This window comes from Chiloscyllium plagiosum, unplaced genomic scaffold (assembly GCF_037043375.1).
Source record: "Chiloscyllium plagiosum isolate Xiang-an unplaced genomic scaffold, Cpla_swu_hap1 HiC_scaffold_17, whole genome shotgun sequence".
Classification (NCBI taxonomy): domain Eukaryota; kingdom Metazoa; phylum Chordata; class Chondrichthyes; order Orectolobiformes; family Hemiscylliidae; genus Chiloscyllium; species Chiloscyllium plagiosum.
Genome location: NW_028270155.1, coordinates 17,573,414 through 17,597,246, shown reverse-complemented (window position 1 = coordinate 17,597,246; position 23,833 = coordinate 17,573,414). Strand labels below are relative to the sequence as shown.

At 45.4% G+C, this 23,833-nt stretch overlaps 1 protein-coding gene across 1 annotated transcript in view; it reads right to left on the bottom strand.

Moving 5' to 3' along the window:
- atmin (ATM interactor) overlaps positions 1-15,488 on the bottom strand; it is a 31,449-nt gene extending 15,961 nt beyond the window's left edge. Inside the window, exons 1-3 of the mRNA XM_043706584.2 lie at positions 15,210-15,488; positions 8,290-8,418; positions 4,363-4,562 (exon numbers count right to left, since the gene is read on the bottom strand). Of these exons, the coding sequence (XP_043562519.2) occupies positions 4,363-4,562; positions 8,290-8,418; positions 15,210-15,488 (608 nt within the window). The remainder of the gene's footprint in view (positions 1-4,362; positions 4,563-8,289; positions 8,419-15,209) is intronic.
- Between the last annotated feature and the right edge of the window lie 8,345 nt (positions 15,489-23,833).

Below are 23,833 nucleotides of genomic sequence, written 5' to 3'. Positions count from 1 at the left end.
GAGGGAGCCGTGGTTTAATAAGGAATTGGAATCCCTTGTTAAATGGAAGAGGGCGGCTTATCTCAAGATGAGACGTGAAGGTTCAATTGGGGCGATTGAGAGTTATAGGGTAGCCAGGAAGGACCTGAAGAGAGAGCTAAGAGCAGCAAGGAGGGGACATGAAAGGTCCTTAGTCGGTAGGATTAGGGAAAACCCTAAGGCTTTCTATAGGTATGTTAGGAATAAAAGAATGACTAGGGTAGGAATAGGTCCAGTCAAGGATAGTAGTGGGAAGTTGCGTGTGGAGGCGGAAGAGATTGGGGAGACACTGAATGAATACTTTTCTTCAGTATTTACTCAGGAACTGGGCATTGTCGTCGATGTGAATACTGAGTCACAAATAAGTAGAATGGATAGCTTTGAGGTATGTAGAGAAGAGGTGTTGGAAATCCTGGAAAAGGTGAAAATAGATAAGTCCCCTGGGCCTGATGGCATTTATCCTAGGATTCTCTGGGAAGCAAGGGAGGAGATTGCAGAGCCATTGGCCTTGATTTTTATGTCCTCTTTGTCTACTGGAGTAGTGCCAGAAGACTGGAGGATAGCAAATGTGGTTCCCTTGTTCAAAAAGGGGAGTAGGGATAACCCTAGTAACTATAGGCCGGTGAGTCTCACTTCTGTTGTGGGCAAAGCCTTAGAGAGAATTGTAAGGGATAGGATTTATGCACATCTGGATAGGAATAATGTGATCAAGGATAGTCAGCATGGTTTTGTGAAGGGCAGGTCGTGCCTCACAAACCTTATTGAATTCTTTGAAAAGGTGACGAAGGAGGTTGATGAGGGGAAAGCGGTAGATGTGGTATATATGGATTTTAGTAAGGCGTTTGATAAGGTTCCCCATGGTAGGCTACTGCAGAAAATACGGAGATATGGCATTGAGGGTGAGTTGGAGGTTTGGATTAGGAATTGGCTGGATGGAAGAAGACAGAGGGTAGTAGTTGATGGCAAAGTTTCTTCATGGAGTGCCGTCACTAGCGGTGTTCCGCAAGGATCTGTTTTGGGACCATTGCTGTTTGTCATTTTTATAAATGACCTGGAAGAGGGGTTAGAAGGTTGGGTGAGCAAGTTTGCGGATGATACGAAAGTCGGAGGAGTTGTTGACAGTGAGGAAGGATGTGGCAGGTTACAGCAGGATATAGAGAAGCTGCAGAGCTGGGCAGAAAGGTGGCAAATGGAATTCAATGTAGCTAAGTGTGAGGTGATTCACTTTGGGAAGAAAAACAAAAAGATGGGGTACTGGGCTAATGGTCGGATACTTGGTAGTGTGGATGAGCAGAGGGATCTTGGTGTCCATGTACACAGATCTCTGAAAGTTGCCACCCAGGTAAATAGTGCAGTGAGGAAGGCATATGGCGTACTGGCTTTTATTGGTAGAGGAATTGAGTTCCGGAGTCCTGAGGTCATGATGCAGTTGTATAAGACTCTGGTGCGGCCGCATCTGGAATATTGTGTGTAGTTTTGGTCGCCATACTATAGGAAGGATGTGGAGGCACTGGAACGGGTGCAGAGGAGGTTTACCAGGATGTTGCCTGGTATGGAAGGAAGATCGTATGAGGAAAGATTGAGACACTTGGGGCTGTTTTCATTCGAGAAAAGGTTTAGGGGTGACTTGATTGAGGTGTACAAGATGATTAGGGGGTTAGATAGGGTTGACAGTGTGAACCTTTTCCCGCGTATGGAGTCGGGTATTACAAGGGGGCATAGCTTTAAATTAAGGGGGGGTAGATATAGGACTGAAGTTAGGGGTAGGTTCTTCACTCAGCGAGTCGTAAGTTCATGGAATGCCCTGCCAGTAGCAGTGGTGGACTCTCCCTCTTTATGGGCATTTAAGCGGGCATTGGATAGGTATATGGAGGATAGTGGGTTAGTATAGGTTAGGTGGGCTTGGATCGGCGCAACATCGAGGGCCAAAGGGCCTGTACTGCGCTGTATTCTTCTATGTTCTATGTTCATTATCTTATCAGGTACAACACCCTGCTGGAGACAAAAGTACAGGTCTCTACCTCCATCTTAAAAATATTAAAATGATTCCACCTCCACTGTCTTACAGGTGGAGCAGGGTCCTTTCCACATCCACCTTAACACTGTTCAGAATGTTATAATATGTCAATCACGTTACTCATCATTCTAAACCTCAGTGGAAACAATCCCAACTTGTCCAATATTTCATCACGAGACAACCTGCTTAATCCTATATCAATTTATAGGATTATGTGAACATCCTGTGAACAACTTCCAATATATTTACATTCATGCTTACATAAGGAGCCTATACAAATGAAGCATAACATTCTTAGTTTTAAGTTAATTTAAAATATCAAAGGAAAGCATCCCATTGGGCCTTACTCAGTTGTAGTACTTTCATGTTAACCTTTAGTGACTCATACAGGAGAACACCCAAATCCCTCTGCACCTTGGAATTTTGCACATTCTCCATTTAGGTAATACTCCAGTTTTTAAACTTATTCCTTTCAAAACAATTTTGAATTTTCCTCCACTTTCCTCCATTCACCAGGTGTTTGCCTACCAACTCAACGTATCTACATTGGTCTACAATCTCTTTGCGCCTCGTCACAACATACAAATTTAAAAAGCAAAGTATCATCTGCAAAGTTAGCTATCTTGCCTTTCATCCCCTCATCCAAGTTACTGAAAGAAAAAAAAGGCCTCCATTGCAGCACAGACCCCTGTGGGAACTCCATTCTTCACATTCTGCTAATCAGACCAAAACCCAAACACATTCTGTTTTCTGCCAGCCAATCCTCTATCCATGCTAATTTGCTTCCTCCTACACCATAAGCGCATACTGTGTACAATAACTCCTATGGCACATTGCCTTCTGGAAATTAAATACAATACAATACAGGTTTCCCTTTATCACGAGCATATGCTACCCCTTCAAAGAACTCCAATAAACTGATTAGACATGATTTCACTTTCACAAAGCCATACCAACTCCTTCCAATAGGCAAAAGTGAGGACTGCAGATGCTGAAGATTAGAGTGGTGCTGGAAAAGCACAGCATCCGATGAAGGGCTTTTGCTCAAAACGTCGATTCTCCTGCTCCTCGGATGCTGCCTGACCTGCTGTGCTTTTCCAGCACCACTCAACTCCTTCTAATGATCTTCAGTTTTTAGTCTCCAACAATAGCCTCAAACAATTAATTTTGACGATTTACCCAAACCTGCCTACAGTTTTCTGCCTCTCTCCTTTCTTGAATAGAGGAATCATATCGGTTACTTTCCAGCCTGAGGAACATTTCCAGGATCTAAAAAATTTTGCAGAACATTAACAATTCATCTATTACTTGATTGTGGTAAATTTAGGGGTGAGATGTTACAGTGAGCATGAGTAACGCCATCTCTTTTGTGCATCGGTTTGCAGATCATCTCTCCATACAGGCTTTTTCTTTAAAAAAGGTGAAAGTGAGGACAGCAGATGCTGGAGAGTCGAAAAGTGATGCGCTGGAAAAGTTTGAAAAAGCAGCTGAAGAGCAGGAGAATCAACGTTTCAGGCATAAGCCCTTCATGAGGAAGCTTATGGCCAAAACGTTGACTCTCCTGCTTTTCAGATGCTGCCTGACCTGCTGTGCTTTTCCAGCACCACACTTTGACTTAAGAAAGGGTGTCCAGCTGAGTAAAGAGGAATGACAATGTTACACAAGTTTGAAACAAAAACAAAACTGCAGATGCTGGAATCCAAAGTAAACAGGCAGAAAGCCAGAAGAAGATAGCAAGCCAGACAGCATCAGGTACAGAAGTCGACGTTTTGGATGCAACCCTTCTTCAGGACCAGGACCTGAAGGGTTACACCCGAAATGTCGATTTCTGCACCTCCTAATGCTGCCTAGCTCGCTGTATTCTTGCAGCCTTCTGCCTGTCTACATAAGTTTGAAACCACCTTTGTATGGTGTTAACTGAAAATAGAAATATATTTTCTACATTTTACGTTGAGCTGCTCCCAAATATTTAAGAGGTTGGAAGTATTGTAAGAGCACAACATTAGCACGTATAGGTTGAATGGAACTACAGTCCACCTGTATGTTCAAGTGGCATCGAGCAATTAACACTTTTCAACTCCACAGCTTGCTCAAAAAGTCAATACTTTAGATGAGTTGGTGCTCAGAAGACAGTGTAAACACCAGACAAGGCTCCTCCATGTTAAAGACTTGTTAATAGTCAGAATGGTTTTGACGTGATGTCTATTATTTAAAAACAATAGCTTGAATAATTTGCACGACAGCAGATCTGGTGGCATGCCACATGAAAACCCTTTAAATGAACACTTCAGCCTACCTGGAGGATGTTTAGTAGATCATTTACTCACCGGTGCTCAGCAGGGATTTCATGTCCAGTTCTGTAAATGTGAGACAGCAGTGCTGGTCTGCTGGCATAAGGACACCCACAAGTGCACTGAAAGATCCTCCCACAATCCTCAGCATGTCGTTTCAAGTCCCATTCCGTGCCATATGAGTTACTACATTTGTCACATTTATGTTTCTTTTCAGCATGAATTTTCATAAAGTGCTAGGAAACAAGAAAATGACAAAAGGCATCTTAAATTAGAATATGGAAAGTGAATGGGTAATCTTGACTGAGTAAAGCACTCATCCATATCTTTGTTACATCCAGACTTGGCCATTCTAATCCATGCCTGGTTGACTGATTTTCCACCCTACTTCATCTTTGAAAATTCTGTTGCCACATCCTACAATGCACTAAATCTTAATCAGACAGCACCCCATGCTCAATTCTATACCTGCAATGGAATATTAAAAGTTTCACTCTTGTTTGAAAAAAAAAAGTACCTCCACGGTCTCATCAATCCCAATCTCCATAACATAGCCTCCTACAATCATACAACCCTGTGAGAACTCAGATCTCCTCAAATTCCAGTCTCTTGAGATTACACCTCGAATATCCTGAACAAGAGAGATATACTGGCTACAGAAACAGTTCAGAGAAGGTTCACTAAGTTAATCACAATTATGGAGGAACTGTTTTATGAGGACAGCTTTCACTGGTTGGGTTTGTACTCATTGGAGCTCAGAAGAACGAGATGCAATCTTATTGAAACATACAAGATTCTTAGGGAACTTAACAGGGTAGATATGTTTTTCCCGTGGAACCAGACAGCATAATCTCAGAGTAAGGGGTCAATAAAGGAAAGTTCGGAAATCACCAGCTAAAATATCATTTCCCAATTAGGTCTAAAAAGGTATGGCAAAACATCAATGATCAATGCAAAACACCGAAGCCTCAAACATTCAGGGATGGACAGGACTGGCAGCTCATTCCATACACATACCACCCTCTGCATGAAAATGTTGCCCCGTAGGTCTCTTTTATATCTTTCCCCTCTCACCCTAAACCTATGCCCTCCAGTTCTTTCAAATTTCAAACATATTTTTGGCGATAGGAAGGAGGCCAGAATTGCATGCAATATTCCAACAGTGGCCTAACCAATGTCCTATACAGCTGCAACATGACCTCCCAACTCCTGTACTCTGACCAAAAAAGGAGAAAGTTTTCTGATTCAGTATGTGGATGTACCTATGAGAGAAGGTGCAAAACTTGACCTACTCTTGGGAAATAAGGCAGGGCAGGTGACTGAGGTGTCCGTGGGGGAGCACTTTGGGGCCAGCGACCATAATTCTATTAGTTTTAAAATAGTGATGGAAAAGGATAGACCAGATCTAACAGTTGAAGTTCTAAATTGGAGGAAGGCTAATTTTGACGGTATTAGGCAAGAAATTTCAAAAGCTGAATGGAGGCAAATGTTCACAGATAAAGGGATGGCTGGAAAACGGGAAGCCTTCAGAAATGAGATAACAGGAGTCCAGAGAAAGTATATTCCTGTCAGGGTGAAAGAAAAGGCTGGTAGGTATAGGGAATGCTGGATGACTAAAGAAATTGAGGGTTTGGTTAAGAAAAAGGATGCATATAGCAGGTATAGACAGGATAGATCGAGTGAATCCTTAAAAGAGGATAAAGGCAGTAGGAGTATACTTAAAAGGAAAATCCGGAGGGCAAAAAGGGGACATGAGATAGCTTTGGCAAATAGGGTTAAGGAGAATCCAAAGGGTTTTTACAAATACACAAGGACAAAAGTGTAACTAGCGAGAGAATAGGGCCCCTCAAAGATCAGCAGGGCGGTCTTTGTGTGGAGCTGCAGAAAATGGGGAAATATAGTAAATGAGTATTTTGCAACAGTATTTACTATGGAAAAGGATACGGAAGATATAGACTGTGGGGAAATAGATGGTGACAACTTGCAAAATGTCCATATTACAGAGGAGGAAGTGCTGGAAGTCATGAAATGTATAAAAGTGGATAAATCCCCAGAACCTGATCAGATGTACCCGAGAACTCTGTGGGAAGCTAAGGAAGTGATTGCTGGCCTCTTATTGAGATATCTGTATCATCGATAGTCACAGATGAGGTGCCGGAAACTGGAGGTTGGCTAACGTGGTGCCACTGTTTAAGAAAAGGTAGCAAGAACAAGCCAGGGAACTATAGACCAGCGAGCCTAAAGTCAGTGTTGGGCAAGTTGTTGGAGGGCATCTTGAGGGACAGGATGTACATGTATTTAGAAAAGAAAGGACTGATTAGGTATAGTCAACATGGCTTTGTGTGTGGGAAATCATGTCTCACAAACTTGATTGAGTTGTTTGAAGTAACCAAGAGGGCAGAGCAGTAGATGCGATCTATATGGACTTCAGTAAGGCATTCAACAAGGTTCTGCATGGGAGACTGGGGAGCAAGGTTAGATCTCACGGAATACAGGGAGAACTAGCCATTTGGATACAGAACTGGCTCAAAGGTAGAAGAGAGTGGTGGTGGAGGGTTGTATTTCAGACTGAAGGCCTGTGACCAGTGGAGTGCCACAAGGCTCAGTGCTGGGTCCACAACCTTCATCATTTATATAAATAATTTGGTTGTCAGCATAAGAGGTATAGTAAGTAAGTTTGCAGATGACACCAAAATTGGAGGTGCAGTGGACAGTGAAGAAGGTTACCTCAGATTACCATGGGATCTTGATCAGATGGGCCAATGGGCTGAGAAGTGGCAGATGGAGTTTAATTTAGATAAATGCGAGGTGCTGCATTTTGGGAAAGCAAATCTTAGCAGCACTTATACACTTAATGGCAAGGTCCTCCTGAGTGTTGCTGAACAAAGAGACCTTGGAGTGCAGGTTCATAACTCCTTGAAAGTAGAGTAGCAGGTAGATAGGATAGTGAAGGCGACGTTTGGTATGCTTTCCTTTATTGGTCATAGTATTGAGTACAGGAGTTGGGAGGTCATGTTGCAGCTGTATAGGACATTGGTTAGGCCACTGTTGGAATATCACATGTAATTCTGGTCTCCTTCCTATCGGAAGAATGCTGTGAAAATTGAAAGGGTTCAGAAAAGATTTACAAGAATGTTGCCAGAGTTGGAGGATTTGAGCTATAGGGAGAGGCTGAACAGGCTGGGGCTGTTTCCCCTGGTGTGTCGGAGGTTGAGGAGTGACCTTACAGAGGTTTACAAAATTATGAGGGGCATTGATAGGATAAATAGACAAAGTCTTTTCCCTGGTGTGGGGGAGTCCAGAACTAGAGGACATAGGTTTGGGGTGAGAGGGGAAAGATATAAAAAGAGACCTACGGGGCAACTATTTCACGCAGAGGATGGTACGTGTATGGAATGAGCTGCCAGAAGAAGTGGTGGAGGCTGGTTCAACTACAACATTTAAAAGGCATTTGGATGGGTATATGAATAACGAGGATTTGGAGGGATATGGGCCAGGTGCTGGCAGGTGGGACTAGATTGGGTTAGGATATCTGGTCAGCATGGACGAGTTGGACTGAAGGGTCTGTTTCCATGCTGTACATCTCTATGACCTCTGCTGCACTCAACTGATCATAAACCCATATCCAAAAGAGACATATGTCAACTGAAACTGCATCCAAGAGCATAAAGAAACTCTGGCAAACTTAACGCCAATTAGGTCATTCCTTGAAGTGTAGTCACTGTTGCAACGCAGGAAAGATATGAAAGAGCCAATTTACATACAACTCCTCCCAGAATCAGTAAGGCTATAATGACTAGAAATACCATTTTTTTTGTTTGAAGGATAAACATTGGCCCGGAGAAAACACGTCTACTCACCAACTGATCAATCAGACAACCATATTAAAAGTGGTTGCCTGTCCACTGTGAACCATGCATCATGCGACACGAACAATTGGGATTGCAGGTCAGTAGCACTTACCTGCTTAACAAGGGAAAACTGGGTAAACGGTCTGTTCGGTCCTCTTGGACAACCTTCAATGGGGCAGCAATACAGTTTCTGAACAGATGACTTCAGATCCTTCTTAATTGTTGGATTAATGCTGCAGTCCTGGAATTGAAGTAAATACCAATAAATCAAACAAACTTTTTCTCTATATGGTTGCGTCCAGGGTCACTGACCACAGTGTTCTTCTTCAGCCCTGCAACATTTATGACACCTCACAAACAAAGATATTCTTAATAATATTAAAAAAATGCTTCCAATAAATCACCTTTTCTAGATCAGAATGCAGACTAAATGCGAACTTCAATCAATCAATTTAAAATGTATTTTGTTCATACAAAATAGAATTGTTTTGGGTAACTACGTTCAGTTATTATTAAAGCATGACTAGAAATTCCCAAGGGCACTAAAATGGCCTCACACACCACTTAGCTCAAAAGGCAATTAGGGATGGCCATAAGGCCTTGTCAGCAACAACCATACCCCATAAAAACAAGCAGCTCCTGAAACCCATCTGCACAACCCACTATAAATGACATTTCAAGAGTTCTTTTATGGCACAGTGATAGTGTCACTATCCCTGAACTAAGAGGCTTACGTTCAAATTCCACCTGCTCCAGAGGTGTTCCATAATCTGAATAGATTGATGAGAAAAATAGGTTAAATTAAAAAGTCATTCCAGTTTGATACAAAACTACTGTATTATCAAACTCAAGATATCCCAAACTTTCATTGCTTCTCTATTTAAATTTACAATGCTTTGGTGCACAAAATAAAATTGGACTTTAATTTGAAAACAAAGATGTTTAAAACAAAATAATGCCATAATTGTTCAATTCTACTATAATTAGTAATATTACAGCAACTTTAACAGCTTTTAATATTATAAAGAGTACATTTAAAATGCCACCTTCGGAAACAGATTGCTTTCAGGCTGCTAAATTGAAACATATAAAATTAATTCGCACAGGGAGAGCCCATTAAATGCTTGAATTTATGAATGCAAGCTTTTAACTAAACAATCTTACAATATGCTCTTGAAACTAAATAGGCTGATGGTCTTTCATAAAGCAGTTTCCAGAAATGACCGTTTTTAAGTCTCTTAATGGGGGAAATATTAGGCTTTTGAATTGCTATTGAGTTCACATTTCAAGTAATGCGGTAGTCAACCATTTCCTTGAAAACATCAGAAATGATAAACTAATACACACTCAATTGGATATTACTCACTCAACAAACCTTTATTTTAAAAAGCTAAGGAATCACCTTCCTATGCAGTCAGAGCTATTTTCCTCCACCCCTTTTTCAGTTGAAATGACAAAAGCTCAAATGAGCAAAGATTCAGCACCTTCATCACTGCAGGGGAGACCAGACAGTGGAAAATAATACCATGTGCATTTATATTAAGTGCTACAGTCAAATTAAATAACAGCAATTCCTCATTTTGAGATGTCCAGTTTTATCGCTGTGAACAACATTCCAATAAGTGTCGCAACTAGAACCCCCTTTCAGCTTCAAATAACTAACATGAGCACACATTTTTTTAAACCTGTGATTACCACATATTTTACCACACGTCAGAGATCACAGAATACAGACTGGTAGGAATTTTAGCTGATTATTTTCCTCTGCTCAGCACAAACACACAAAAACTGCTACAACCCTATTATTGCAGCAATACCAATTAGACACTTAATTCAAATGCTTCCTGATCTAAATTTGTAGATTCATAACATGCAGGGTTTTTCTTTGCAAATGACAACAGCTTATAACATGCAGTGATACTCTTCAGCTTATTTCTTACATACCAGCAATGGTTAGTAGCTAAGCAACACATTTCTTCCTTTCTAATTTTCTTCACAAATATTTACCCACCCCTTTCAAAAATGCTATCACTAATTCCATTTCTAACACTACTTATGGAAAGTCACTTCACATCCAAATTAAATATAACGAAAACACAGAACTTCCCTCTTGGTTTGGACATTCTAAACCAATGCTCTCTTTATCAATGTGACAACTTGGAGAAATAGATTTAAGCTTCATTTACCAAATGAAAAGCCTTATTGTGGATACTGACCACTGTCCCTTTTAATCTAAAAACTGAAATCACAAACGTTACATTCAACATATCAAGGCTGTGCTGGGTCTCCAAAAGAGCAATTGTCTAGAGTTGAAACTTTATTGCTGGAACAGCACAGCAGGTCAGGCAGCATCCAGGGAACAGGAGATTCGACGTTTCGGGCACAGGCCCTTATTCAGGAATGAGCAGAGAGTGTTCAGCAGGAGAAGATAAAAGGTAGGGAGGAGGGACTTGGAGGAGGGGCATTGGAAATGTGATAGGTGGAAAGAGGTCAAGGTGAGGGTGATAGGTCGGAGTAGGATGGAGGCGGAGAGGTCAAGAAGAAGACTGCAGGTCAGGAAGGCGGTGCCGGGCTGGAGGGATCCGGCTGAGACAAGGTGGGGGGAGGGGGGATGAAGAAACTGGTGAAGTCCAAGTTCATCCCCTGCGGTTGGAGGGTTCCCAGTCGGAAGATAAGACGCTCCTCCTCCGACCGTCGGGTTGTTGTGGTTTGGCGGTAGATGAGTCCAATGACCTGCATATCCTCGGTGGAGTGGGAGGGGGAGTTGAAATGCTGTGCTACAGGTTGGTTGGGTTGGTTCGTCCGGGTGGCCCAGAGGTGCTCTCTGAATCGCTCCGCAAGTAGGCGGCCTGTTTCCCCAATATAGAGGAGGCCACACCGGATGCAGTAGATGATGTGGGTGGAGGTGCAGGTGAATCTGTGGCGGATATGGAAGTTTCCTTTGGGGCCTTGGAGAGACGTGAGGGGGGAGGTGTGGGCACAAGTGTTGCACCTCCTGCGGTTGCAAGGGAAGGTGCCGGGAGTGGAGGTTGGGTCGGTGGGGGGTGTGGATCTGACAAGGGAGTCGCGGAGGGAGTGGTCTCTACGGAAAGCTGATAGGGGAGGGGAGGGAAATATATCCTTGGTGCTGGGGTCTGTTTGGAGGTGGCGGAAGTGACGGCGGATGATGCGCTGTACATGGAGATTGGTGGGGTGGTAGGTGAGGACCAGTGGGGTTCTGTCCTGGTGGCGGTTGGAGGGGCGGGGCTCAAGGGCGGAGGAGCGGGAAGTGGAGGAGATGCGGTGGAGGAGATGCGGTGGAGGGCACCATCGACCACGTCGGGGGGGAAATTGTGGTCCTTGAAGAAGGAGGCCATCTGTGTTGTACGTATTTTGAACTGGTCCTCCTGGGAGCAGATGCGGCGGAGACGAAGGAATTGGGAGAATGGGATGGCGTTTTTACAGGGGGCAGGATGGGAGGAGGTGTAGTCCAGGTAGCTGTGGGAGTCGGTTGGTTTGTAGTAGATGTCCGTGTTGATTCGGTCGCCTGAGATAGAAACAGAAAGGTCTAGGAAGGGGAGGGAGGAGTCCGAGACTGTCCAGGTGAATTTGAGGTCGGGGTGGAAGGTGTTAGTGTAGTGGATGAACTGTTCAACCTCCTCGTGGGAGCACGAGGTAGCGCCGATACAGTCATCAATGTAGCGAAGGAAAAGATGGGGGGTGGGGCCAGTGTAGTTGCGGAAGATGGATTGTTCCACATACCCTACGAAGAGGCAGGCATAGCTGGGGCCCATGCGGGTGCCCATGGCTACTCCTTTTGTTTGGAGAAAGTGGGAGGATTGGAAAGAAAAGTTGTTCAGGGTGAGGACCAGTTCGGTCAGTCGAAGGAGGGTGTCAGTGGAAGGGTACTGGGTGGTACGGCGGGAAAGGAAGAAGCGGAGTGCTTTGAGTACGGCGGGAAAGGAAGAAGCGGAGTGCTTTGAGGGCGGGAAAGGAAGAAGCGGAGTGCTTTGAGTGCCGTACTCAAAGCACTCCGCTTCTTCCTTTCCCGCCGTACCACCCAGTACCCTTCCACCGACACCCTCCTTCGACTGACCGAACTGGTCCTCACCCTGAACAACTTTTCTTTCCAATCCTCCCACTTTCTCCAAACAAAAGGAGTAGCCATGGGCACCCGCATGGGCCCCAGCTGTGCCTGCCTCTTCGTAGGGTATGTGGAACAATCCATCTTCCGCAACTACACTGGCCCCACCCCCCATCTTTTCCTTCGCTACATTGATGACTGTATCGGCGCTACCTCGTGCTCCCACGAGGAGGTTGAACAGTTCATCCACTACACTAACACCTTCCACCCCGACCTCAAATTCACCTGGACAGTCTCGGACTCCTCCCTCCCCTTCCTAGACCTTTCTGTTTCTATCTCAGGCGACCGAATCAACACGGACATCTACTACAAACCAACCGACTCCCACAGCTACCTGGACTACACCTCCTCCCATCCTGCCCCCTGTAAAAACGCCATCCCATTCTCCCAATTCCTTCGTCTCCGCCGCATCTGCTCCCAGGAGGACCAGTTCAAAATACGTACAACACAGATGGCCTCCTTCTTCAAGGACCGCAATTTCCCCCCCGACGTGGTCGATGGTGCCCTCCACCGCATCTCCTCCACTTCCCGCTCCTCCGCCCTTGAGCCCCGCCCCTCCAACCGCCACCAGGACAGAACCCCACTGGTCCTCACCTACCACCCCACCAATCTCCATGTACAGCGCATCATCCGCCGTCACTTCCGCCACCTCCAAACAGACCCCAGCACCAAGGATATATTTCCCTCCCCTCCCCTATCAGCTTTCCGTAGAGACCACTCCCTCTGCGACTCCCTTGTCAGATCCACACCCCCCACCGACCCAACCTCCACTCCCGGCACCTTCCCTTGCAACCGCAGGAGGTGCAACACTTGCGCCCACACCTCCCCCCTCACTTCTCTCCAAGGCCCCAAAGGAAACTTCCATATCCGCCACAGATTCACCTGCACCTCCACCCACATCATCTACTGCATCCGCTGCAGCCGGTGTGGCCTCCTCTATATTGGGGAAACAGGCCGCCTACTTGCGGAGCGATTCAGAGAGCACCTCTGGGCCACCCGGACGAACCAACCCAACCAACCTGTAGCACAGCATTTCAACTCCCCCTCCCACTCCACCGAAGATATGCAGGTCATTGGACTCATCCACCGCCAAACCACAACAACCCGACGGTCGGAGGAGGAGCGTCTTATCTTCCGACTGGGAACCCTCCAACCGCAGGGGATGAACTTGGACTTCACCAGTTTCTTCATCCCCCCTCCCCCCACCTTGTCTCAGCCGGATCCCTCCAGCCCGGCACCGCCTTCCTGACCTGCAGTCTTCTTCTTGACCTCTCCGCCTCCATCCTACTCCGACCTATCACCCTCACCTTGACCTCTTTCCACCTATCACATTTCCAACGCCCCTCCTCCAAGTCCCTCCTCCCTACCTTTCATCTTCTCCTGCTGAACACTCTCTGCTCATTCCTGAAGAAGGGCCTGTGCCCGAAACGTCGAATCTCCTGTTCCCTGGATGCTGCCTGACCTGCTGTGCTGTTCCAGCAATAAAGTTTCAACTTTGATCTCCAGCATCTGCAGACCTCACTTTCTCCTCCATTGTCTAGAGTTGCAATGCAACATCCTCTCATAGGGCAAAAACAATGCACAATGAACAAAATGGTATTTGTTATCTGAAAATGTTCATCACTTAAAAACAGATATGTCATTCAGCCCAGCTATTCTACATTGTGCAGATCCGAAGAGCCAGAATTCTTTGCAGTACTCATCTCACATTATACGCACATTTCCACTTTTTCTTTCTCTGTCTCTCTCACACACACTTTTGGGTTACCGATCTTCTCATTAGTGCAGATTAAACAGAGAGACTAAAAATGCAACACAACATAAGAGTTTGCACGTACTAAAATACATACATAAATGAGGTGTGTTCAGGCTGATCCGGGGAAATGGTGCAAAATGGGGTGAAGGGTTTGGGGGGGGGGGGGGGGGGGGGGGGTGAGGAGGAGGAGGAGGAGGAAGAGGAAGAAGATCCTGGGGATGGGGTTGGGGAAGGAGAGAGCTTGGGCACGGGGGAAGGTGCAGTTAGACAAGATCCAGGGATATGGGGGTGGAAGAGCACGGGGGTGGGGTGGAAGAGCGTGGGGGCAGGGTTAGGTGCCTCAGTGTGGGGTTTTGAGTGGGGGTTTGCGGGAGTAGGGGGTCAGGCAGTGAGATTTGGGGTTGGGTGTATGGGGGGGTCAGGGGGTGTGGTTTGAGGTTTGCAGAGTGGGGGGGGAAGGGTGTGGATTTTGCAGAGTGGGGGGTCAGGGTTTGGGGTGTAGGGGTCAGGTAGAGAGGGGTGGAGTCTGGGGATTGGGGGCGTTAGGCAATGGGGTTTGGATGTAGATTTTGGGGGGGTCAGTTGGTGGGGTTTGGAGGAGTGGGGGGGGTCACGGAGTGGGGGGGGGTCACGGAGTGGGGGGGGTCACGGAGTGGGGGGGGTCACGGAGTGGGGGGGGTCACGGAGTGGGGGGGGTCACGGAGTGGGGGGGGTCACGGAGTGGGGGGGGGTCACGGAGTGGGGGGGTCACGGAGTGGGGGGGTCACGGAGTGGGGGGGGTCAAGGAGTGGGGGGGGGGTCAAGGAGTGGGGGGGGGTCAAGGAGTGGGGGGGGGTCAAGGAGTGGGGGGGGGGGTCAAGGAGTGGGGGGGGTCAAGGAGTGGGGGGGGGTCAAGGAGTGGGGGGGGATCAAGGAGTGGGGGAGGTCAAGGAGTGGGGGAGGTCAAGGAGTGGGGGAGGTCAAGGAGTGGGTGGTCAGATGGTGGCGTTTGGGGGGAGGGCAGGTCAGGGAGATTCAGGGGGTGAGGTAGGATGGGATTGGGGGTCAGGGTGTGTGGTCATGTGGAGTGGGGGGGGGGGGGGGTCGCGGCGTGGGGTCGGGATGGGGGGGGTGTGGTTGCTGTGCTGGAGTGAGACAGTGGTTGAGCACCTACCTGCACCCTGTGTGATTTGACCAGGTGCATGCTGAGGGCCGGCGGGTTCGGCAGGATTTTGCCGCAGCCCTTCACCGTGCACAGGATATTGGTCCGCACCTCCCGGCTCAGCTCACTGACTGACGGCCTAATCATCTGGCAACTCGAGGCCTGACCGCCAACGGCGGCAATAACCACTTGAGGAGGTGGTGGTGTTAGTTTCCCCGGCCCACGTCCATTCCCCGGTGGAGGGAGAGGCGGCTGTCCATTCTCTCGCCCTCCCACCACACGCGCCGCCATCTTGCCGGTCCCACAGCCGCTCCGCCTCCGTCAATCAAACCACAGCCCGCCTCCCTGCCTTTACCATTGGTCCGCTGTCACACAATCCCCGCCTATCTCGATTTGCGCCATTCCCTATTGGTCAATGAACACATCAATTATGTCTATCAGATTCGCCTTCTCTGTGACCCTACACACATGTCACATTTCTGTATTATTCTGATTCATTCCCATTTACTGGATAAGTATTTATTTAAATGTTAATTTAAATATTATTCATTCAAACTCTGTTTATATGTATTCATAACTTTGATTTGGAAGAACAATAATTTCTCCAAAGTATATTATTCCAAAAAAAGTACTGCTTTGAAATCATTGCCTTGCTGCAAATCCCATCTCTGTCCATAGAATCCAATCACTGCAGGAGAGTGACAATGTAGGCCCGAGATGCAGAACTCTGTGGTTTGCACCCCAGAAGGCAAATATCGACTGCACCTGGAGGACTGTCAACCAGGTGAAAGACGTTCTTGATCTTCCAGGACAAAGAATTGACTCTGACCATATGTCACAGACTGGCACATTCCAATATCCAGGCCTATGTGCTGTGGGATGCACTAAGGGTCAGGGCTGCTGCTGCCAAGGCACTAAGGTCCTTCTACTTCAGTTAATTATTGGACACTCCCAGTGCCTCAAATGCATGTAAATATAGTCAAAAAGTGGAGCGCTGGTAAAGCACAGCCGGTCAGGCAGCATCCAAGGAGCAGGAGAGTCAACGTTTTGAGCATAAGCGCTTCATTATTCCTGATGAAGAGCTTATGTTTGAAATGTTGACTCTCCTATTCCTCAGATGCTGCCCAACTGGCTGTGCTTTTCCAGCACCACACTTTTTGACTCCGATCTCCAGCATTTGCAATCTCCACTTTCTCCTGCATATAAATATAATATAGTTCAAGTAAGAGATGCCTTTGGTTTGTTTGGTCAGAGTCAAACTCCAAATTTGTTTGTTTCCTTGATATGCCACTATATAGAACCAAACTGCTTATATGACTATGTTTACATAAGATAGTTTTTGTGAATAAAGTATATTTTTGAAAAAAAAATCAATGCAGATATGCACAAAGGCCCACAAATAGTCAAAAAATCATAAGAGGTCTACAGTGCAGCTGAGGGCCTTCAGCCCATTGAGTCAGCACAAGTCAAAAATAACCAACTCTTGGTGCTCTGGTTTCCTCTCACAATCCAAAGATGTGCAAGTTAGGTGAATTGGCCGTGCTAAATTGCTCAAAGTATCCACGGCTGTATAGGGTAGGGACATTAGTCAGGGATAAATGTAGAGTAATAGGTTTGGGGAATGCGTCTGGGTAGGTTATTCTTCGGTGGGCCAAAGAGCCTGTTTCCACACTGTAGGAATTCTATGAAATCCCATTTTCCAGCACTTGTTCCATAACTTGTATACCATGGCATTGCAAGCTTATATTTAAATACCTCATCAATGTTGAAGGTTTCTGACTCTTATCATTCTTACAGGCAGTGAGTTCCAGATTTCCACCACCCTCTGGGTGAAAAATCCTTTCCTTACATCCTCTCTAAGCCTCCCGCCTTAAATCTATATGCTCCCTGATTTCCACCACCAAGGGGAAAAGTTTCCGGCTGTCCATTCCATCTACGTCCTTCATATTTTCATATAGCAGGAGCATGGTGTTCCATTCTGGAATCCACATTATAGCAAAGGTGTGATTGTACTGGAGAGGGTATAGAGGAGATTTGTCAAGATGTTGCCTGGGCTGGAGAATTTCAGTTATGAAAAGACTTGATATAGAATGGAGTTCATTTCCTTGAAGCAGAGAAGACTAAGACAGCAGGGGGATATGATTAAGACATATACACACTGACTTAAAAAGCTCTCCTGGATGCATTTCAAGAGTTCCACTCCCTCTAAACCTTGTACAGTTGAAAATCACACAACACCAGGTTATAGTCCAACAGATTTAATTGGAAGCACTTTAAATTTGGAGCAAAAAAACCATTGCGACTAGGACACCACATCTATCCTGGGACAGGCTAAGCAAAGACATGCCAGAGAATTCCTAGAGGCCTGGCACTCTAACCACAACGCCATAAACAAACACATAGATCTAGATACCATCCATCAACCCCTTAGAAAACAAACAGGAAATGACATCACCACAAACCCCAGGAACCCCATCCAGGACAAACATAAATAAAAAGCAGGAGACAACAGCTTTGCTTCACTTGGAGGTCGCCACTGATGATGTTACCTAGTCAGGTAATGAAACGTCTGGATATCAAACCTACAGTTCACCGAGCAAACCTACACCCTAAAGATTGAGATCTTTTGGATATTCTCCCATATGTTCTCCCATGTTTCAAAAGAGATCTCCACTCCTAGCTCTTGCTCCCGGACCTCACATAACCGGTTAATGTCCTGCCAGGCCCTGCCACCCAGCAGGCAATAGAGGTCACTAACCGAAAGGGTGCTTGTGGAACGTAGCAACAACCTCTCTGCATCGGGCTTATAGGGCTTAGTGAGAAGCGTAGTCTTCTTCTGGATGAAATCCCTAACCTGAAAAAAAATAGAAAAGATCTCTGCTGGGTAACCCGTATTTGCAGCTCAGCTGCTCAAAAGACATAATAACCTCCCCCTCAAACAATTCTCTCAAACTAGAAACTCCTCTCACTGCCCATAGTTTGAACCCTGAGTCCATCAACCCTGGTCGGAACCCTGGCATGCCAACTATAGGTGTAAGTGGCAAAGTCTTGGATAAACAACCCTCACTCTGATGCATCGCCCTCCATGCCTTGACTATACTAATGACAATGGGGTTCCAGCAGTGGTCCATAATTGTCCTCATCTTGTCCATGAACAACAGGTTAATAAGAGGGCACTTTGCTTGGGAGGCCTCAATATTCAGCTATATTGAGTTTGGATCATTACCTACCCAATCGCAGACAAAGGACAGCAGGGAACTCAATTGATACCTTCTGATGTCTGGGAAATCAATTCCTCCCCCTCCTTTAGGCAACTGCAATTTAGTAAGTTTGATGAGGGGCCACCCACGATGCCAGACAAAGGAACCAACGGCCCCTTATAAAGCCTGTCTGGTCCTCTTTAATAAAATGGGGCAACACCCTTTCTAATCTCAGTGCCAGGATCTTAGAGAAATGAGCCTGTATGAGGCACAATCGTCAGGAAACTTCCCCTTCTTAAGAATTAAGGAAATATTAGCTTCTCTCAAAGATGGTGGTAGGCATTCATGCATACTTGAGTGATTGTACATTTCCAACATCGGCCCTGACAGAATCCCTATAAACTGCTTATAAAACTCACCCGGAAGACCCATCAGGGCCAGGCACTTTCCCATTCTGCAGTTGCCTAGCTGCATCCTGTATTTCCTGAACTGTCAAGGGGCATGAAGGAGAGGCCTGTTCCAAGGTTACCCCTGGGAGGTCCAGGTTCTTAAAAAAGGTCTCCATTTTAGCCCTCCTGTCTTCGCAACCTTCAGACCGATACAATTTAGAGTAAAAGCTACAAAAAGCCTCATTACTTTTTTTAGCATCATATGTAAGGACCCCGGCGCTGTCTGATTGCAGTAATGGATTGGGGAGCACACTTTTTCCTAGTTAGGTACGCTAAATACTTCTCTGACTTATCCCCATATTTGAAGAGCCTTTGTCTAGCAAAAGCAAGTTATTTATTTGCGTTTTGTGACAGTATTGAATTCAAGGCAGCCGGGAGGGCCATGATCCGCTGTAGCTTAGTCACCAAAGGCCGCGTAAAATGTGTCTCAAGTAGACACTGCCGTTCTTCCTTCTGTTGTTTCCGACTAGCCGAATAGGAAATAGCTAATCCCCCAGCAAAGGCCTTAACAGTCTCCCACAGCATAGATGGACTACTAGCCGTGCCTGAGTTGATAGTCAAGAATTCCTGAAACTCCTTCAAAACGTATTCCACAAATTTGGAATCCGTAAGGAGAAAAGGGTCCAAATGCCAGTGCTGCAAACCTAGCCCTTCACTTTTGCCCTTAACCTCCAAATATACTGCCGCGTGATTAGAGATAGCTATATTCCTAATTTTACAACCCATAATCGAATGCAGAAGGGCTGAGGGACCCAGAAAGAGGTCAATCTTCATGTGATATTTATGTGGGTTTGAAAAAAAGGTGAAGTCCCTGTGGTAGGGTGCAGACATCTCCAAATATCCACCAGCCCCAACTCCTTGCATAAGTCAACCACCTGCTTGGCCTGCGAAGAAATTGTTGGGGGCCCACAAGGCAACTTGTCCACTGTCGGATCCAAAAGACAATTAAAATCCACCCCTATAATAATGTGCCGTGTTCCAAAAGCACTCAACTTAGAGAAAGCACTATTCAAAAATTTGAGGGGATGCGCCAGAGGGAAGTAGACATTTAAAATGCCATATTCCTCCCCATTTATCAGGGCTTTAAATATCACAAACGGTCTCTGCTCATCTTTCACCTGCTCAAATAATGTGAACGGCAGATTTTTCTGGATAAGTACCGCAACTCCCCTACTTTTAATAGTAAAGGATGAAAAGAATACCTGGTCATAACGCCCCTGTTGTAATTTTAGGTGTTCCCCATCATTAAGATGGGTTTCCTGCAACAAAGCGATATCAACCCTTTCCCTCTTAAGGCTAAAAAGCACGTTTTTTCTTATAACAGGCGAATGACTTTCCTTAATGTTCCAGGTGCACCATTTAATAAGACATTTAGCCATATCCGCTTTCAGAGACCATTGAACCCCTCGGAGGGAGAACTCTGCTTACAAAGCGCCAAGCATAAGTAAATAAAGACTCAGAATTGTTTTTGTATATATAGTTTTTTGATTCTATCATAACTATAAACAACTATTACTACCAAAAAACTACAAAGAAAATCAACTAATAAACCTTGAATGGCAGACACTTCCCCCTGCCCATAGGGGGCACTCACTCTACTCATCCCCTCCTTCACAGCTCCTTCAAACCCGGACTGTGCCCCAGCCTTAGGCCAGAAAAAAAAACAAGGAGATGATCCTTAAATCAACAGAAAATGACAAAGTCAGGATGAGCACTCCACCCATCCCTGGCTTCATGTCACCCCTACTTGAGACTAAAAGAGAAACAGAACAAACAAAAAAAAAGAGAGACAACAAAGAACATTCATAAAAATTCCCATCAGAAAATCCAGTTATTAAAATAAAAAGAACTTATTCCAAGGTCTTTTCCCCTTTCCAAAAAGGAAATTATTAGGGAGAAAGAAAGGAATAAAAAAAAAAGAGAAAACATGGGGAAAGATAGAAAAGAGAACAAACATTAACCGTATTCTTCAAGCCAATGTCTATTTTAAAGTGTCCACAAAGTTTTTAGCTTTATCCGCTGAGTCAAATGTATAAACTGAGTCCTCGTGGCTGAAACGAAGCACTCCGGGGTATCTCATGGAGTACTGGATGCTCAGGTTCCTCAGCCTCTTTTTAACTTCATCGAAGGACTTCCTCTTTCAAATTACAGCTGTAGAGCAATCCTGAAAAAACATGATTTTTGACCCCTTGTACAACAGTGCCTGCGGATCTTTTCCCAGGGATCTAGAAGCTTCTATGACTTTTTGCTTGACCTTATGAGTGGAAGTGCACTAGGACCGAGCAGGGATGCTGCACCGGCCCTGACCTGTGCACTGTAACCCGATAAACCCTTTCAATCTGAAGCCTGCTGGACTCGATGTGAAGGCCCAAAAACTTCGGCAGCCAGTTTTCAAAGAAACTGATTGGCTGCTCACCTTCAAGGAGCCCAACAATTCGGAAATTTATCCTCCGACCTCGATTTTTGAGGTTGCCAATATGGTTTCGCAAGGCCTGACTGGATGAGGACTCCATCACAGCTTCCGAGGCCTTAGTTCAACCCTGCACCTCCTCCAGCTGCTCCCCGAGGCCCTGGATCTCCTGCTCATGCTTCTGCAGCATGGATGCAATAGGTTGGACCTGGACACGAATCTCCCCATAGATCTCCTCAATCGCAGTCCCAACTTTCAAGGTAAGTCTCTCCATTGCTGCAGCCAATTCCTGTGAGTCTGTCAGGTACCTGGGGGTTTCAGGAGAGGCTGCTGCTGCTGCAGTCTCTGGTGTGGTAGGTGCTACAAAGGAGTGTCCTCCCTGTTGCTGTTTGTTTGCTCCTTTTCCCTTTGGCATCCTTCCCACTCCCAAATATTAACAAATATGTGATCTGTAAGGTTTTAAACTAATAATTCCAACCACATAAGTTGGCCAGGGATGGCAAAAAACATCAGTGTGTCTTGGCTGTTAGGCAGAGCTGTCCACAGCAGTTCTACAGAATCGCCACCATCTTGCCGAGCCCCCAGTCCAACAGGTTTATGTGGAAGCACTAACTTTCAGAGTGCCGCTCTTTCGTCAGATAATTGTGGAGCAGGATCGTAAGACAGAATTTATAGCAATAGATCATAGCGTCATGCATGCAATTGAAACAATATATTAGACAAACCTTAATTGCTGTTACTCGGAGTAAAAAGTTCAAGGTGAGAGGGGAAAAGTTTAAGGGAAATATGCATGGAAAGTTCTTTATGCAGAGGGTGGTGGGTGCCTGTAACACACGGAGGTGGTACAGGCAGGCACGATAGCATCATTTTAGACTTATCTGGATAGATACATGAATGGGCAGGGAGCAGAGGGATACAGACCCTTAAATAGGTTTAGATAGAGAATCTGGATTGGCGCAAGTTTGGAGGGCCAAAGGGCCTATTCCTATGCTGTCATTTTCTTTGTTCTTGTGTTAAATGTTACAGTTCCTGATGACTAAGGAGCCCAGTCTGGCAAGCAAATCTGGGAATCTTATTAAGGGGTTCAAGTTCTCAGGAGGAGGCTTTTGTGGTAATGAGTAGGAGGGGCACTGACCTTTACCAGGGTATATCTAAGCACCCACTGGTTCACAAAATATACCCATCCCAACTCCCTTGCCTGACACTGGCCCATATAGCAAAGTTGCCAGGCTTCCTGAAAGGCATAGATACTCACCACCAAACAACAGTTTAATACTCACCAATAATTGATCATTTAAGTGCTCCAATAGGGGGGAGAAGGCAGATCACTCTGCTCTTTTACCAAAACCTAGAAAATTTCAGAGAGGACTGGGGCAAGCAGGTTCACTTGCTGGATTTATTGTGCCCACCACCCCCAACCTTTTAACCGACCAGCAGAAAAATACAATTCAGCCCAGACTCTGAAGAGACCCCTATTGCTGATGACTGTTTGATACAGATTAAGTTGAATTTTATTAATAAATTTTGTTCCAGCTGTGAAGAACTTGGAATAAATAATTTATTGACATAATTATTTTCTTATTTAGTTTCATTTTGCATCCATTAAAAATATTTACTTCATCACTCCCCACCCAACAACTCAATGTCACAATGTGATAAGGACAAACCACAAACTAACTCACTAGCCACGCTACCTTACATTTAAATAAAACGTCAGAACTGACAGCCATGCTCAGACAACAACTCACCACGACATGTGGCCCTATACCTGATATGCAAGACAAATGTAATTTACAGAATTTCATGCAAAGACTGCACAAAACACTATATAGGGCAAACAGGCAGACAACTAGCAATCCGCATCCACAAACAAACACCAACTAGCCACCTGTCTCTAGTAGCTATACACACAGATGGCAAGGACCACAAATTTGACTAGGATGACATAATGATCACAGGACAAGCTAAACATAGGACAGTAGAGAATTTCTCAAAGCATAGCACTCAATCATGGACATTGTAGTGGCCGGTATATTGGTTCTCGGTCAATGAACAACTGGGACTGGTACCTGGAAGCAGCAGGAATGGAACCAAATAAATTCCAGAAGACACAGTCCAGCAGTGTTTCATAGGAAGCTCCTAAGCCCTGAAGATGTCACTTAGACAGGGAACGAAACATCAGCAAATTAGCTTCCCAGCTCAGAAAACACACCCCCAACCACGACAATTGTATGCAATTCATGCAAAAGCCACAAAATCTAACTAGAATATAGGACCGAAGTATGTCATTCATTCGGTTTGTGCCCTACACATTCATCTCTCCACCAATCATTAGAGCCAATTAGCAGAACCTATCATTGCTTCGTTGACTCTTCTAGCCCTAAAGGGAATGCCCTCAAATACACTGGAATGTGGTAGTCAATCACTGGTTCTATCTTCTAAACATCAAAATGATTAAGCTTGCACTGAAATTTCACCAAACTCTGCATATCGTCCACCAAATTTACTTAAATCATGTATTACAATCAATTTTAATTAGCATCTTGGGTGTAAAAGATTTTGCATTAATTAGAGGGA